Consider the following 17,252-nt stretch of genomic DNA (forward strand, 5'->3'; position numbering starts at 1 on the left):
CACTGCTCCTGGTGAAAACACAGGCAAACAACCCCAGACAGACAGCCTGGAAACAGTGATCTAAATAGTGCCTGGGGCACATAGTGGGGAGATGTTTCGATCTTCTCAGACTAGTCCCTCAGAGGCAGCATCATGGAGACACCTTCCTAGGAACAAAGGTAGTGGCCAGTGCCATTTCCTCCCCACCCCTCAGCATAAACACAGAGCCACCTGCAGGAAACAGCAGGGTGCCAACACTGGCTGCTTAATTTGCATACACCAAAATCCACCCTTCTGGAAATGCCAGAAGGCAGTGGAAATGCCCTTCTTAGGCTTCCATCAGTCCCAGGGTGACAGAGTCCTCCCCCAGAAGACCAGCCCGAACGCCTGTCCACACCACATCTCCCACCAACCACAGGGTTCTTCAGGCCTTCATAGCTTCTCATAAGGGTGGTGTCAGGTCTTGTTTCACAAAAAAGCATGATCCCACTTGGTTAAAACTCAGGATTCAGGAAAAGGAACAAACACTGCCTACTGCAGACAAATAGAGCCTTTACAGACAACTGGCCTGAAGGATAGAGCAGCCAAAACACAACAGCAGGGTACATGCAGCATACACCAAAGACACTCTCTAAATCTGCACCCCTTCTTTACACCATATACAAAAATAAAGTGAAAAACGGATTGAAGAATTCAATGTGAGACCTGAAACCATAAAAATCCTAGAAGAGAACACAGGCAGTAACTTCTATGACATTGGCTTTAGCAAATTCTTTCTAGAAGAATCTCCTGAGACAAGGGAAACAAAAGCAAAAACAAATTATTGGGACTACATCAAAAGAAAAAGCTTCTGCAGAGTGAAGGAAACAGCCAACGAACTAAAAGGCAACCTCTGGAATGGGACAAGATATTTGCAAATGACATACCTGGTAAAGGGTTAATATCCACAATATATAAAGAACTTAAACAGTTCAACATACAAATAATAAATAACATTAAAACTGGGCAGAATACATGAATAGACATTTTTCTAAAGAAGACATCTAGCTGGCCAAAAGACACATGAAAAGATGCTCCACATTGGTCATTATCTAGGAAATGCAAATCAGAACTACAATGATATATAAACTTGCTCTCGTCAGAATGGCTAAAATCAACAATACAAGAAACAGCAGGCATTGGTGAGGATGTGGAGAAAGGGAACCCTCTTGCACCATTGGTAGAAATGTAAAATGGTATAGCCACTCTGGAAAACAGTATGGACGTTCCTCAAGAAGTTAAAAGTAGAAGTACCCAATGATACAGCACTACTAGTTATGTACACAAATATTAGAAAAATACTAATTAAAAGGGATACATGCAACTCAGTGCTTATCTACAATGGTCAAATAATAGGAACAACCCACGTGCCCATTGACTGATCAATGGATTAAGAAGATGTGATTTATAGGTACAGATAAAGATATAGATACAGATAAAATGAAATATTGCTCAGTCATAAAACAGAATGAAATCTTTCCATTTGCAATGACATAAATGAGGATAGAGTTATGTTAAGTGAAATAAGTTACTCAAAGAAGATAAATATCATACAAATTCACTCACATGTAGAACTTAAGAAAAAAAACAAATAAGCAAAGGGGAAAAAAAGAGACAGAGAAAGACAAACCAAGAAACAGACACTTAACTATAGAGAAAAAACTAATGGTTACCAGAAGGCAGGTGACTGGGGGGATGGTTTAAATAGGAGATGGGAATTAAGGAGTGTACTTTTTGTGATGAGCACTGGGTGTTACTTGGAGGCATTGAATCACTATACTGTACCTCTGAAACTAATATTACATTGTATGTTTCCTAATTGGAATTTAAATAAAAATTTTAAGAAGAGAATTTACGGATTCATAACAGAATGTCAGGAACACCAAAAATGCACTATGCATGCGTTTATTTCAAAATTCATTTTCAGAGCCCACTCTGTGCATAGCCATTTTTTACTAGTATGTCAATAGAAAGACCGGTGCTGTGTATGAAGTAACCATCACACAAAGAGTTATTCTCTCCACTAATCAGAAAATTCCAGATTACTGTCCTTCACTTTTCCCAAAACAATCATACAAAGGAAGGATTCTTTAGAGCTCATTGCTCTCACTGTCAAATAATAGTCATTACGTTAGTGGTTTATTAAGAGTGTATTATAGAAATGTCTGTGATACCCTTGAGGGCAGTGGGTCAGAATGCTTAAAGGAAGCCCTAAGTCATCTTTCCAGGCACCAGTGCCATAGCAGCACTGAGAATAATTCAGGAGCTGGCTGTCTTACTTTTCCCATTTTCATTCCCAACATCCTGAGGTAAACAGGCTTGCCCAGAGTCCTCAAAGTCCTTAGAAATCTGTTTTTTAAGAAGAACTTTTGCATCACTCGCCACAGTCTCAAGGACAAAATTTTGAAGGTAGAAAATCTTATTAAAGTAAATACCAGAGGCAATGGGTCCTCCACTAACAGCGCAGAATTTTTCCACATATCTCCGCAGTTTTTCTCCTAAGGATTCCTCATCCTTCTCAACTGATAGCAAATGGGGAAACTTAAGGTTTTCCTTGAGTTTCTCCACCGATACATCCAAGTCCTTGGCCATGATTTTCAGGGATGAGTCATCCAGCCCAAAGAAAACCCTGTAGAGGGTTAAAGAGTCCTTTAAAGTCTCCATATCGTTACCACTGATGTAACCCATCATAGGGACAAAGGCCGATGCTCCAGCCTTCATGGCCTCCAGCCAGACCTTCTGTCTCAGGGAATCCTTCTTACGGTCAATGGTGGCCTCAGTAATATTCGGCAGGTGTTGCATAAAGATGTGGCGCTTATGCTCTGGGAGGTCCCTCAGAAGGATACTCTCCAGCCTTGGGAAATCATAGTCAGCCAACTCAAAGCTGGAGATTAAGAAGACCTGAGGATCACTCACATTGGCCTCTTTAAGTTTATCCACACAGTCATTGCGGATCTGTTCCAGGATTTCTTGTTCATTAAATTTGTTGGGTTGACACCTTTTTACGTTCCTCAAATCACTGTCTATTTTAGTTCGAACAAAGTAGAAATTCTTCTTCATTTTTTCAATTGCTGAAGACAGTTGTGCATCATTGCTTTTGAAGCGGGTAGCAGAGATGATGATAAAGAAGTCATACTCCCTAAAATTCATTTTCTCCAGATACTCATGAGGCGGAAATTTAGTGGTCCCTATGCCAGGAAGGTCCCATAATGTCACATTGGGAAGCTTTGGGTGTTCATATTTTGTTCTCTCCATGGTTGTCTCTACCGGCCCAGTAGTGGCAGCCCCTTCCTCCTCATCCTGCAAACCCCGTATGGCATTGATGAAGCTGGACTTCCCTGTCCCAGACTCCCCAGTCACAGCAATGCTCAGTGGGGCATTATTGATATCTCTCAATGCATTATTGATGACAGAACATGCACTCTGAAGGTCCCCCACTTTCAGGCTTGATTGAATTGACTTGATGGCTTCCTGAGAGATGATTTTGCTTTCCATCTTGAAGTCCTTAAAAAACCTCTCAAAGCTGGAGGCCAAATCACCACCATGAGAGGGTTGGGAAGAGGGGGACTGACCCATGGCTGGAGCAGGAGAAGGCACTATGGGGAGAAGAGAAGAGGGAAGGAAAAATAGTTAGTATAACAAGGGATGGCTTCTACTCTTAGGGACAGTATAACATCAGTCTTGGCCACAGCATTGTATCCAGCAGCCCTTCTCTTTCTGTCCAGACATTGTGTAGACTTCTGACCTGGATGTAAAATTTGCCCTTGCTCAGTCTCTTCCCTTATCTTGGAAAGTCCTTCTTCTTTAAGATACTCTTCATTCTTACAACTAATTTCAAAGCCTGATTCTTTTATCCAAACTTTCCTGTCCACATTATTCTTTGTTTATCTTGCTTTAGTTTTCTCTATTTGTAATGTTATGAAAATAATACTTCTTCATGGTGGCAAATCTAGGAAGACAGCACCAGCACATACCCTCACACCCCTTTCCACCTGTTCTGTGGAACCCTCCAGAAAATCCACTTCTGATAACCTTAAACATCACCATGAGACCTTGGTTCTCACATGAGGTAGCTAAACAAGGATGAGAGGCTCCTTCCCTTCTCAGAAAAGATACCGTATATTTTTCATTAGGAGATAGAAATTTTTAATGATTGGAAATGTGTTAAAGGATTTCTTTTTGTTTTTATGGGAGTAGATACAGCAGGGGGCATGGATCCCTATGCTCTAAAAAGTCATGCTGGACTATCCACCTGGGACTTTCTATGAACCACCCCAACTGTCCTGATACCCCACCCATCCCCTGTTTCATGCTTGGGTGTAAAAGGGGACAGAAACCCTATGGGAGAGATAAGTCACCTGGAGGACTGAGTAGTCTATAAAGTGGCATTGATGGGAAAGGTGGCATGAGCAAAAACTGAAGCAGGAGTTGAGTGGAATGTTGTAAGAAGTCAGCCATGATGAGGAGGTCCCTCTGTCAGCTTGCCTGCTGGCAATCAAACTGAGCTGGATCTGCAGTCCTGGACCTATCTGATCATGAAGGATTAGAATACCTTGAGCTGTGGGAACCAAGGAAATCATATACACAGGACTAAATGGAATGTGAAATATCTGTATACTCTCTCCTATGAAGACTGGCAACTGTAGGAATTAATATTGTCTGGCTAGAGAAGACAATAAACACATGCCTCCCTGGATGAGACTGGATGAAAAATGAAGAAGGGGTGTCCAGAAAACGGGGCCCTTTTAAGGTTTCTGGGCTAAAAACAGCCAGATTCTCATTGTGGTTCAATGCACTCATCGAGGGAGTAAATGCTTGATTTAGTAGAAATATTTATTTTCAGTTGTCACGCATTCCATACACTCCCTGTCTGCATGCCCATTACAAGCATACTTCGTTCTAGTCACATGATATTCCTATGCCACTGTATCGATTATTACAGCGTCACATTCCTTCTTGTTTTTCTTATTCCCTTGTTGTATTGATAACATTCACAATGAAGGTGGAGGCAGAGTCAGGCTTGGGAATGCATTAGAGTGTCTGGTCCCCAAGCCCTCTCCTTTTTCTGACTAAGGTGTCTGAAGTAGTCTTTTCATCTGTTGCCTCAGGGTTTCCCTCAGTTTTTAGACCAGCAAGCAAGTCGCTTCAAGTCACCACTGATGTCCAGCCAGCATGCAGGCCGGAGAGGTGAGCTTGGGCTAAAACTGAGGGATCAGACACATCTTCCAGGGGCTTCCTGGCAGCCATTGGCTGCAGCCTAGGATGGAGGATGGCAAAAACAAATTTGGGAAGAAATTATTTAGAGCAAGTGTACAAGGTCTGGACTGACACACATATGACTAGGGCATGGAAACATTCTCCTTAGAAGAAAATACTGGGAATCTAGCTTGCAAGGGGTAGCTATTAAGCAACTTAAGAAAGCACTTGTGACTTCTCAGCAGGAATATTCTTCACATGCAGAAGAGTAGAAATCTTGAGCAAGTGGCATGTGCAGGGTCAAGCCCTTGCTGTGTGAAGAGCAAACACTATCACCCCTTTGGACAGCAGGCAGGACACAAAGCAGAATGGGAAACAGTGAGTGTGAAAGAAGTGTATACAATTAGGGCCTCAGGGAGGAGCCAACAAGATGAGACTTCAGCCCTATCAGGTGTGGTCTCATGCCTGTGCATTCTCAGGGGATGTAGGAGAAAATACACAGGAGAGTGAGGAAATCTCTGAGACAAGTCCTGAGGAATAGAACAAATACAGCAAAAGGCAATCAAACGACGGGGTAGGAAATGCAAACAGATGTGGACAGCAAGATCCTATATGCTGAGCAAATTTCAGCCTCACAAAAGCCATGCCCTCAGCTGATGTTGTATGTGATGTCCTGTTATTTGTTATTTTCTGCTGCGACAGCAATGCAGGGAGAGCAGGGGCAGAGTACCTTATGGTATCCCTGAGAGCTTGTATTCTGACCGCTGGCAGCGTGTCCTCTGTGGCTGCGGTAGAAATGGGAGGGAATGTGAGAAATCCATGCCAGTAAACCTTAGGTGAACATCTAGACATACATTTCTTATCTCATCCTCTCAACAACATGACTCACAGACTTTATAGTTCTACAGAGCCATGTGTTAAGAAGAAAGGCACAGGGTCATAATGGAGGCACTTGAGTTAGTGCCCCAATTGAGTTAACCAAGGCTTAATACCTAAAAGCGGTTTCAACCTCCAGGGATGTAATCTTTCAGTAGTCAACAAGGCTATTTCCCGGTCAGCGCTAAAAACTGTACTGACAGATCCCAACTCACCCTTAGGAGAAAAAACTTGGCTAAAACAATGGATTCTTTTCTGGTTTCTCTCTGTGCTTAAAAACTTTTCCCTTTCTGTAGCTTAATGGAGCTCCTTTCTATTTGCTAGGTGGGATACTGGCTGATTCATAAGTCTTTTTGTTGTTGTTGTTGTTGTTTTAAGGCATTCTTTTTTTTTTAAAGATATTTATTTCTTTGACAGACAGAGATCACAAGTAGGCAGAGAGAGAGGAGGAAGCAGACTCCCTGCGGAGCAGAAAGCCCGATGTGTGGCTGGATCCCAAGACCCTGGGATCATGACCTGAGCCAAAGGCAGAGGCTTTAACCCACTGAGCCACCCAAGTGCCCCGATTCATAAGTCTTTTAATAAAGCCAATTAGGTTGGTTGCCTGGGTGGCTCAGTGGTTTAAGCCTCTGTCTTAGGCTGAGGTGATGATCTCAGGGTCCTGGGATCGAGTCCCGCATCGAGCTCTCTGCTTGGCAGGGAGCCTGCTTCCTCTTCCCTCTCTCTCTGCCTGCCTCTTTTCCTACTTGTGATCTCTCTCTGTCAAATAAATAAATAACATCTTAAATAAATAAATAAATAAATCCAATTAGGTCTTAGAATATACTTGGTTGAATTTTGTTTTTTAACCGATTTGGTGGCAGTGTCTAGATCCAAAGCACACTTTTGACTCTATCTGGGGAAAGAAAGAAACACAGGAGTGGCACCCCATGAATCCTTTTGAGTTCAGTCTCTCTCAATATTTCCAAGGGCAACCAGTAAGTTCATCTTGGTTTGAGCTCTTTTTTGCATTACAATGCCTGACTGAATTGACTTTCAAGTCCAGATTAATGGATCACTCTGTCACAGACACAGAAGGCAGGGGCAGCGCAACAGCCCTTAGCCCTTGGCTCAGACAGAAGTCCACCCTGGAATCCCTTCCCCAGTTCCCGGCCACAGTCTGTATTTACTGCTCTTTCCTGGTTTAGTCTCCTCCCCACTTCCTGTCTGCAGTCTTTATTAATGGAACCTGCTGGTTTAGTCCATGATGGACATTGGTGCTGATGTATAGGGGGCACTATATTGAATAGTTCCTCGTAACTTCTAAACCTAACCCCTGGATCTGAACTCAGATTCCAAGTTGGGAACTGTTGGTGGCAGTGACAGTTCTCCATGTGCGTGGAATCAGGCTGCAGTCCCCATTCTTGGAGATGTGCTGGTTCAATCCTTGTCCCAGTCCCTAGCTATTTGGGTACTGATGGTGTACATAGTTCCATTACCTCAGTACTCTTGGTTTCTGTTAATGTGTACATGAGATTAAGCCTTGGCTTAAAGAAAAATAATAAATAAGTAAAATGAGTACATAAATAAATAAATATAGGGGATCTTTAAAATCCAGAGTTAAGTGCTCTACCTTCCAGCACATTATTTTATATCTAAGAACTATGATTCTACAAGCTATAATCATCTACAAGCCTGTTTTGTGTCCTAACAACTTGGCTTGATAATGTTCAGGTTGGTAGCCACAGAGTAAGGCCAGACAACAGTGTGAACCACTCCCTATTTCTCAGGGTCATGAGATCAAGTCCTGCATTGGGTTCCATCACAGCACAGAGTCAACTTGAGAATATCTCCTTCCTATGTCCCTCCCCCTGCTTCCACACATGCTCTCTCTTTCTCTCTAAAAAGCTAAAAAGAAAATCTTTTTATAAAATCCTTTTAAAAAAAGAATTAGTATATAAAATATATGCAGAACTGATACAACTCAACACCCAAAAATCAAATAACCCAATTTAAAAATGGGCAAAAGACGTGCACAGACATTTTGCCAAAAAAGATATCCAAATGGACAACATACATATGAAAAGATAAACATCATCACTCATCATCAGGAAAATGCCAGTCAAAATTAAAATGAGATACCTTACACATGTCAGAATGGCTAAAATGAACAACCAGGAAACAAGAAGTGTTGCTGAGGGTGTGCAGATAAAGAAATGCTGGTACATGGGTGGTGGGAATGACTGGTGCAGCCACTGTGAATAAGAGTATGGAGGGTCCTCAAAAAGTTAAAAATAGGAGAGGAGTCAAGATGGCGGTGAAGTAGCAGGCTGAGACTACTTCAGGTAGCGGGAGATCAGCTAAATAGCTTATCTAAAGATTGCAAACACCTACAAATCCAATGAGAGATTGAAGAGAAGAAAATCAGCAATTCTAGAAACAGAAAATCAACCACTATCTGAAAGGTAGGACTGGCGGAGAAGTGAATCCAAAGCGACTGGAAGATAGATCGCGGGGGGAGGGGCCGGCTCCCGGTGAGCGGCAGAGCAACGGAACACAACATCAGGACTTTTAAAAGTCTGTTCCGCTGAGGGACATCGCTCCAGAGGCTTAACTGGGGTGTAGCCCAGAGGGGGTCAGCGCGGCCTCAGGTCCCACAGGGTCACAGAAGGATCAGGGGTGTCTGAGTGTTGCAGAGCTTACCGGTATTAGAACAGGGAAGCCGGCTACAGAGACAGAGTCGAGGAGTAAGCTCTAAACTCAGGGTTACCTTGAACTGGTCGCAGGCTCGGTCAGCTCGGAGCGCGGCCGGAGGCCAGGGTGACGGGAGTAATTGGGCACTGTTCTCTGAGGGCGCACTGAGGAGTGGGGCCCCGGGCTCTTGGCTCCTCCGGGCCGGAGACCGGGAGGCCGCCATCTTCATTCCCATAATACAGAACTCTACGGAAAGTGCTCAGGGAACAAAAGCTCCCGAAAGCAAACCCAGCAAACCCGAGCGGATTACTCAGCCAGGCCCCTGGTAAGGGCGTTGCAAATCCGCCTGGGGCAAAGATGCTTGAGAATCACTACAAAAGGCCCCTCCCCCAGAAGATCAACGAGAAACCCAGCCAGGACCAAGTTCACCTACCAAGGAGTGCAGTTTCAATAACAAGGAGAGCGGCGGAATTCCAGAGGAGAAGAAAGCAAAGCATGGAACTCATGGCTTTCTCCCCATGATTCTTTAGCCTTGCAGTTAATTTAATTTTTTTTCTTTTTCAATTTTTTTTCTCTTCTTCTGCTAAATTTTTTTTAACTTTTACCGTTTTCTTTTTTAACGTTTTTAAATAGTTTATCTAATATATATATATATTTTTTCCTTTTTATATTTTTTATCGGCTTTCTTTTTTTAATAGTTTCTTTTATTTTTTTCTTTCTGAACCCCTTTTTATCCCCTTTCTCCCCCCTCACGATTTGGGATCTCTTCTGATTTGGCTAAAGCATATTTTCCTGGGGTTGTTGCCACCCTTTTAGCAAGTAGCTCCTTCATATACCCTTATCTGGACAAAATGACAAGGCGGAAAAATTCACAACAAAAAAAAAAGAACAAGAAGCAGTACCAAAGGCTAGGGACCTAATCAATACAGACATTGGTAATATGTCAGATATAGAGTTCAGAATGATGATTCTCAAGGTTCTAGCCGGGCTTGAAAAAGGCATGGAAGATATTAAAGCAACCCTCTCGGGAGATATAAAAGCCCTTTCTGGAGAAATAAAAGAACTAAAATCTAACCAAGTTGAAATCAAAAAAGCTGTTAATGAGCTGCAATCAAAAATGGAGGCTCTCACTGCTAGGATAAATGAGGCAGAAGAAAGAATTAGCGATATAGAAACCAAATGACAGAGAATAAAGAAGCTGAGCAAAAGAGGGACAAACAGCTACTGGACTATGAGGGGAGAATTCGAGAGATAAGTGACACCATAAGACGAAACAACATTAGATTAATTGGGATTCCAGAAGAAGAGGAAACAGAGAGGAGAGCAGAAGGTATGTTGGAGAGAATTATTGGAGAGAATTTCCCCAATATGGCAAAGGGAACAAGCATCAAAATCCAGGAGGTTCAGAGAACCCCCTTAAAATCAATAAGAATAGGTCCACACCCCATCACCTAATAGTAAAATTCACAAGTCTTAGTGACAAAGAAAAGATCCTGAAAGCAGCCCGGGAAAAGAAGTCTGTAACGTACAATGGTAAAAATATTAGATTGGCAGCAGACTTATCCACAGAGACCTGGCAGGCCAGAAAGAGTTGGCATGATATATTCAGAGCACTAAACGAGAAAAACATGCAGCCAAGAATACTATATCCAGCTAGGCTATCATTGAAAATAGAAGGAGAGATTAAAAGCTTCCAGGACAAACAAAAACTGAAAGAATTTGCAAATACCAAACCAGCTCTACAGGAAATATTGAAAGGGGTCCTCTAAGCAAAGAGAGACCCTCAAAGAAGTAGATCAGAAAGAAACAGAGACAATATACAATAACAGTCACCTTATAGGCAATACAATGGCACTAAATTCATATCTCTCAATACTTACCCTGAATGTTAATGGGCTAAATGCCCCAATCAAAAGACACAGGGTATCAGAATGGATAAAAAAACAAAACCCATCTATATGTTTCCTACAAGAAACTCATCTTAAACCCGAAGACACCTCCAGGTTTAAAGTGAGGGGGTGGAAAAGAATTTACCATGCTAATGGACATCAGAAGAAAGCAGGAGTGGCAATCCTTATATCAGATCAATTAGATTTTAAGCCAAAGACTATAATAAGAGATGAGGAAGGACACTATATCATACTCAAAGGATCTGTCCAACAAGAAGATCTAACATTTTAAATATCTATGCCCCTAATGTGGGAGCAGCCAACTATATAAACCAATTAATAACAAAATCAAAGAAACACATCAACAAGAATACAATAATAGTAGGGGATTTTAACACTCCCCTCACTGAAATGGACAGATCATCCAAGAAAAGATTAACAAGGAAATAAAGGCCTTAAATGACACACTGGACCAGATGGACATCACAGATATATTCAGAACATTTCATCCCAAAGCAACAGAATACACATTCTTCTCTAGTGCACATGGAATATTCTCCAGAATAGATCACATTCTTGGTCCTAAATCAAGTCTCAACCGTTATCAAAAGATTGGAATCATTCCCTGCAAATTTCAGACCACAATGCTCTAAAGCTAGAACTCAATCACAAGAGGAAATTTGGAAAGAACCCAAATACATGGAGACTAAACAGCATCCTTCTAAAGAATGAATGGGTCAACCAGGAAAATAAAGAAGAATTGAAAAAATTTATGGAAACAAATGATAATGAAAACACAACGGTTCAGAATCTGTGGGACACAACAAAGGCAGTCCTGAGAGGAAAATATATAGCGGTACAAGCCTTTCTCAAAAAACAAGAAAGGTCTCAGGTACACAACCTAACCCTACACCTAAAGGACCTGGAGAAAGAACAAGAAAGAAACCCTAAACCCAGCAGGAGAAGAGAAATCATAAAGATTAGAGCAGAAATCAATGAAATAGAAACCAAAAAAACAATAGAACAAATCAACGAAACTAGGAGCTGGTTCTTTGAAAGAATTAATAATATTGATAAACCCCTGGCCAGACTTATCAAAAAGAAAAGAGAAAGGACCCAAATAAATAAAATCATGAATGAAAGAGGAGAGATCACAACGAACACCAAAGAAATACAGACAATTATAAGAACATACTATGAGCAACTCTACGCCAACAAATTTGATAATCTGGAAGAAATGGATGCATTCCTAGAAACATATAAACTAACACAACTGAACCAGGAAGAAATGGAAAGCCTGAACAGACCCATAACCAGTAATGAGATTGAAACAGTCATCAAAAATCTCCAAACAAACAAAAGCCCAGGGCCAGACGGCTTCCCGGGGGAATTCTACCAAACATTTAAAGAAGAACTAATTCCTATTCTCCTGAAACTGTTCCAAAAAATAGAAATAGAAGGAAAACTTCCAAACTCATTTTATGAGGCAAGCATCACCTTGATCCCAAAACCAGACAAGGATCCCCTCAAAAAAGAGAACTACAGACCAATATCCTTGATGAACACAGATGCAAAATTCTCGCCAAAATACTAGCCAATAGGATTCAACAGTACATTAAAAGGATTATTCACCACGACCAAGTGGGATTTATTCCAGGGCTGCAAGGTTGGTTCAACATCCACAAATCAATCAATGTGATATAACACATTAATAAAAGAAAGAACAAGAATCATATGATACTCTCCATAGATGCTGAAAAAGCATTTGACAAAGTCCAGCATCCCTTCCTGATCAAAACTCTTCAAAGTGTAGGGATAGATGGCACATACCTCAATATTATCAAAGCCATCTATGAAAAACCCAAGGCAAATATCATTCTCAATGGAGAAAAACTGAAAGCTTTTCCGCTAAGGTCAGAAACATGGCAGTGATGTCTGTTATCACCACTGCTATTCAACATAGTAATAGAAGTCCTAGCCTCAGCAATCAGACAACAAAAGGAAATTAAAGGCATCCAAATCGGCAAAGAAGAAATCAAACTATCACTCTTTGCAGATGATATGATACTATATGTGGAAAACCCAAAAGACTCCACTCCAAAACTTCTAGAACTTGTACAGGAATTTAGTTAAGTGTCAGGATATAAAATCAATGCACAGAAATCAGTTGCATTTCTATACACCAACAACAAGACAGAAGAAAGAGAAATTAAGGAGTCCATCCCATTTACAATTGCACCCAAAACTATAAGATACCTAGGAATAAACTTAACCAAAGAGACTAAGAATCTATACACAGAAAACTATAAAGTACTCATGAAAGAAATTGAGGAAGACACAAAGAAATGGAAAAATGTTCCATGCTCCTGGATTGGAAGAATAAATATTATGAAAATGTCTATGCTACCTAAAGCAATCTACACATTTAATGCAATTCCAATCAAAGTACCATCCATTTTTATCAAAGAAATGGAACAAATAACCCTAAAATTTATATGGAACCAGAAAAGACCTCGAATAGCCAAAGGAATATTGAAAAAGAAAGCCAAAGTTGGTGGCATCACAATTCCGGACTTCAAGCTCTATTACAAAGCTGTCATCATCAAGACAGCATGGTACTGGCACAAAAACCGACACATAGATCAATGGAACAGAATGGAGAGCCCAGAAATAGACCTTCAACTCTATGGTCAACTCATCTTCGACAAAGGAGGAGAGAATGTCCAATGGAAAAAAGACAGCCTCTTTAATAAATGGTGTTGGGAAAATTGGGCAGCCACATGCAGAAAAATGAAATTGGATCACACCACACACGAAAATAGACTCAAAATGGATGAAGGATCTCAATGTGAGAAAGGAATCCATCAAAATCCTTGAGGAGAACACAGGCAGCAACCTCTTCGACCTCAGCCACAGCAACATCTTCCTAGGAACATCGCCAAAGGCAAGGGAAGCAAGGGCAAAAATGAACTATTGGGATTTCATCAAGATCAAAAGCTTTTACACAGCAAAGGAAACAGTTAACAAAACCAAAAGACAACTGACAGAATGAGAGAAGATATTGCAAGTGACATATCAGATAAAGGGTTAGTGTCCAAAATCTATAAAGAACTTAGCAAACTCAACACCCAAAGAACAAATAATCCAATCAAGAAATGGGCAGAGGACATGAACAGACATTTCTGCAAAGAAGACATCCAGATGGCCAACAGACACATGAAAAAGTGCTCCATATCACTCGGCATCAGGGAAATACAAATCAAAACCACCATGAGATATCACCTCACACCAGTCAGAATGGCTAAAATGAACAAGTCAGGAAATGACAGATGCTGGCGAGGATGCGGAGAAAGGGGAACCCTCCTACACTGTTGGTGGGAATGCAAGCTGGTGCAACCACTCTGGAAAACAGCATGGAGGTTCCTCAAAATGTTGAAAATAGAAATACCCTATGACCCAGCAATTGCACTGCTGGGTATTTACCCTAAAGATACAAACGTAGTGATCCAAAGGGGCACGTGCACCCAAATGTTTATAGCAGCAATGTCTACAATAGCCAAACTATGGAAAGAACCTAGATGTCCATCATCAGACGAATGGATAAAGAAGATGTGGTATATATACACAATGGAATACTATGCAGCCATCAAAAGAAATGAAATCTTGCCATTTGCGACGATGTGGATGGAACTAGAGGGTATCATGCTTAGTGAAATAAGTCAATCATGAAAGACAACTATCATATGATCTCCCTGATATGAGGGAGAGGAGATGCAACATGGGGGGTTAAGGGGGTAGGAGAAGAATTAATGTAACAAGATGGGATTGGGAGGGAGGCAAACCATAAGTGACTCTTAATCTCACAAAACAAACTGAGGGTTGATGAGGGGAGGGGGGTTGAGAGAGGGGTGGGGTTATGGATATTGGGGAGGGTATGTGCTATGGTGAGTGCTGTGAAGTGTGTAAACCTGGCGATTCGCAGACCTGTACCCCTGGGGATAAAAATATATGTTTATAAAAAATAAAATTAAAAAAAAAGTTAAAAATAGAACTACACAACCACACAGTGATTGGACTACGGGGTATTTACCCCCCAAATAGAAAAACACTACTTCAAAGGGCTGCAAGCACCCCTCTGTTTACTGCAGCATTATTTACAATAGTCAGATTAAGGAAGCTGTCCAAGCGTCCACTGATAGATGAGTGGATAAAGAAGATGTGATATATATTATTTAGTCATAGAAGGAATGAAATCTCACCATTTGTAATGACATGGATGGAGTTTGAGAGTATCATGCTAAGTGAAATAAGTCAGTCAGAAAGACAAATACCATATGATTTCACTCATATGTGGAATGTAAGAAAAAAAGCTAATGAGCAAAAGGAAAAAAAAAGTGACTGAGAGAGACAAACCAAGAAATAGATTGTTAACTATAGAGACAAACTGTTGGTTACCAGAGGGGAATTGAGTGGGGATGGATGAAACAGTTCTGTACATGAACTGTTGAATCACTAAATTGTGCACTTGAGCTAATGTAAGACTGTATTTTAACTATATTGGCATGAAAATTAAAAACAATAAAAGGAAACAACATGTGTTGGAGGGGATGTGGAGAAAGGGGAACCCTCTGACACTGTTGGTGGGAATGCAAGTTGGTGCAACCACTTTGGAGAGCAGTGTGGAGATTCCTCAAAAAATTAAAAATAGAGCTTCCCTATGACCCTGCAACTGCACTACTGGGTTTTTACCCCTAAGATACAGATGTAGTGAAAAGAAGCGCAATCTGTACCCCAATGTATATAGCAGCAATGGCCACGGTCGCCAAACTGTGGAAAGAACCAAGATGCCCTTCGGTGGATGAATGGATAATGAAGATGTGCTCCATATACACTATGGAGTATTATGCCTCCATCATAAAAGATGAATATCCAACTTTTGTACCAGCATGGATGGGACTGGAAGGGATTATGCTGAGTGAAATAAGTCAAGCAGAGAGAGTCAAGTATCATATGGTTTTACTTATTTGTGGAGCATAAATAATAGCATGGAGGACAAGGGGAGTTAGAGAGGAGAAGGGAGTTGAGGGAAATTGGAAGGGGAGGTGAACCATGAGAGACTATGGACTCTGAAAAACAATCTGAGGGGTTTGAAGGGGCAGGGGTGGGAGGTTGGGGGAACCAGGTGGTGGGTATTGGAGAGGGCACGCATTGCATGGAGCACTGGGTGTAGTGCAAAAACAATGAGTACTGTTACGCTGAAAATAAATTAAAAAAAAAAACAATAAATTGGGGAATAATTCACTCTGATGTCTCATGATGTGTGATTACTCCTTTTATGGGTAATCTAAGCATATTTATTAAGAACAAGCATAGGGGCGCCTGGGTGGCTCAGTGGGTTAAAATTCTGCCTTAGGCTCAGGTCATGTTCCCAGGGTCTTGGGATCGAGCCACACATTGGGCTCTCTGCTGTGCAGGGAGCCTGCTTCCTCCTCTCTCTCTGCCTGCCTCTCTGCCTACTTGTGATCTCTGTCAAATAAATAAATAAATCTCTAAAAAAATTATTTATTTGAATTGTGTCATTAATAGATAATACATGCATTGTCTCCCCCACAGAAAGGTAGTTGGACATGAGATGGGGAGTAGCGGGTGTCTGATCAGGAAGCTATAGGGGAAAAGCCACATCCACTGACACCCCAGACATTCACATGATCCTTCTGCAGTTCACAGGAATAAAGTTTGTCCTCCAACCTCCCTCTGAAAATGTCACAAATAGTTAAATGCTCTAACTGGCTCACAGCCATGCACCAGACATCCTGCCCCTCAGCCTTTCAAGTCCACAGCACAGGAGATCAAGCATCCAGGTTCTCCCAAGCTTAGACATACAAATCTGTGATTTCTTGCTTACCAGCTCCTGGAGGGAAAGAGACTCCTGGTGTCAGCATTGAGCTCTGAATGTGTCCCTGGGCAGCTCAGGAAATGCTGAGCCCACAGCATGAGCGCTGCTGCTCAGACTGGCCTTGCACTGGAACAGGTACTGTGTGTTGGTTTAGTCACTGAAGAGAGAAAGAGCTGACAGTCACCCCTAATGTCTATACTGCCTGTGAGGAGCAGACAGGACTTAAATCATCTCTGGCCTCTGCTTCACTCTCAGAGGATTCTGACCAATAGTAAAAAGAAGCAGCCATCACATTGCAGAGCCCTGCATTTCCCGGAATAGAAAGTGACATTGAAGTTCTGAGGGCTCCTTTTCTGAGAAACACGGCCATTGCCAGGAAGGGAAACTGAAAGGCATCAGGACCATTGATATGGTATGTTTTTGGCTTCATGAGTGAGAGGAGGACACAGAATACCAGGCAGCAGGCTTCTCAGTGACCCCAAAGGACACCTAACTGAGCCCCAGACTCCAGGCCAGGCCGAATCTGCATGCACATTCAAAGAACACAGTCTTGGAAAAATGACAGTCATGCCTCACCTGTTAACCTTGGACAGCCCATACTCTATGGGAAGTGAAGTCTAGTAAAGAGGGTACCTAGTCCTAGTCCCTGGTTCCTGGCAAGAGCTTCAGAATCCCTGGGGATTTCCTGACTATTCGAACCTGAC

General features: G+C 41.7%; 2 protein-coding genes across 8 annotated transcripts in view; one reads left to right on the forward strand and one right to left on the reverse strand.

The window, feature by feature from the left end:
- LOC125100147 (T-cell-specific guanine nucleotide triphosphate-binding protein 2-like) overlaps positions 1-17,252 on the forward strand; it is a 303,876-nt gene that overhangs the window by 183,746 nt on the left and 102,878 nt on the right. The gene's annotated exons all lie outside the window — the stretch shown is intronic.
- LOC125100144 (T-cell-specific guanine nucleotide triphosphate-binding protein 2-like) lies at positions 1,908-16,772 on the reverse strand. 2 transcript variants are annotated; one of them, XM_047730062.1, is made up of 3 exons: positions 16,558-16,771; positions 5,945-5,999; positions 1,908-3,614 (listed from the first exon to the last, which is right to left on the reverse strand). In XM_047730062.1, the coding sequence occupies exon 3, from the start codon at positions 3,592-3,594 to the stop codon at positions 2,278-2,280; it is 1,317 nt and encodes a 438-aa protein (XP_047586018.1). In that variant the 5' UTR covers positions 3,595-3,614; positions 5,945-5,999; positions 16,558-16,771; the 3' UTR covers positions 1,908-2,277. The 2 variants fall into 2 exon arrangements, with proteins under 2 accessions (XP_047586018.1, XP_047586017.1); XM_047730061.1 differs by lacking the exon at positions 5,945-5,999 and having other exon boundaries at positions 16,558-16,772.

Source organism: Lutra lutra, chromosome 5 (genome assembly GCF_902655055.1).
Source record: "Lutra lutra chromosome 5, mLutLut1.2, whole genome shotgun sequence".
NCBI lineage: Eukaryota > Metazoa > Chordata > Mammalia > Carnivora > Mustelidae > Lutra > Lutra lutra.

What these genes read in the sequence shown, in the direction of transcription:
- LOC125100144 (XM_047730061.1), bottom strand. Translation starts at nt 16,594, where the DNA reads ATGCTGACACCAGGAGTCTCTTTCCCTCCAGGAGCTG. An exon ending in CTCTTTCCCTCCAGGAGCTG is followed by an intron (nt 3,615 to 16,557) that starts GTAAGCAAGAAA and finishes TTCTCCCCATAG; the next exon opens with TGCCTTCTCCTGCTCCAGCC.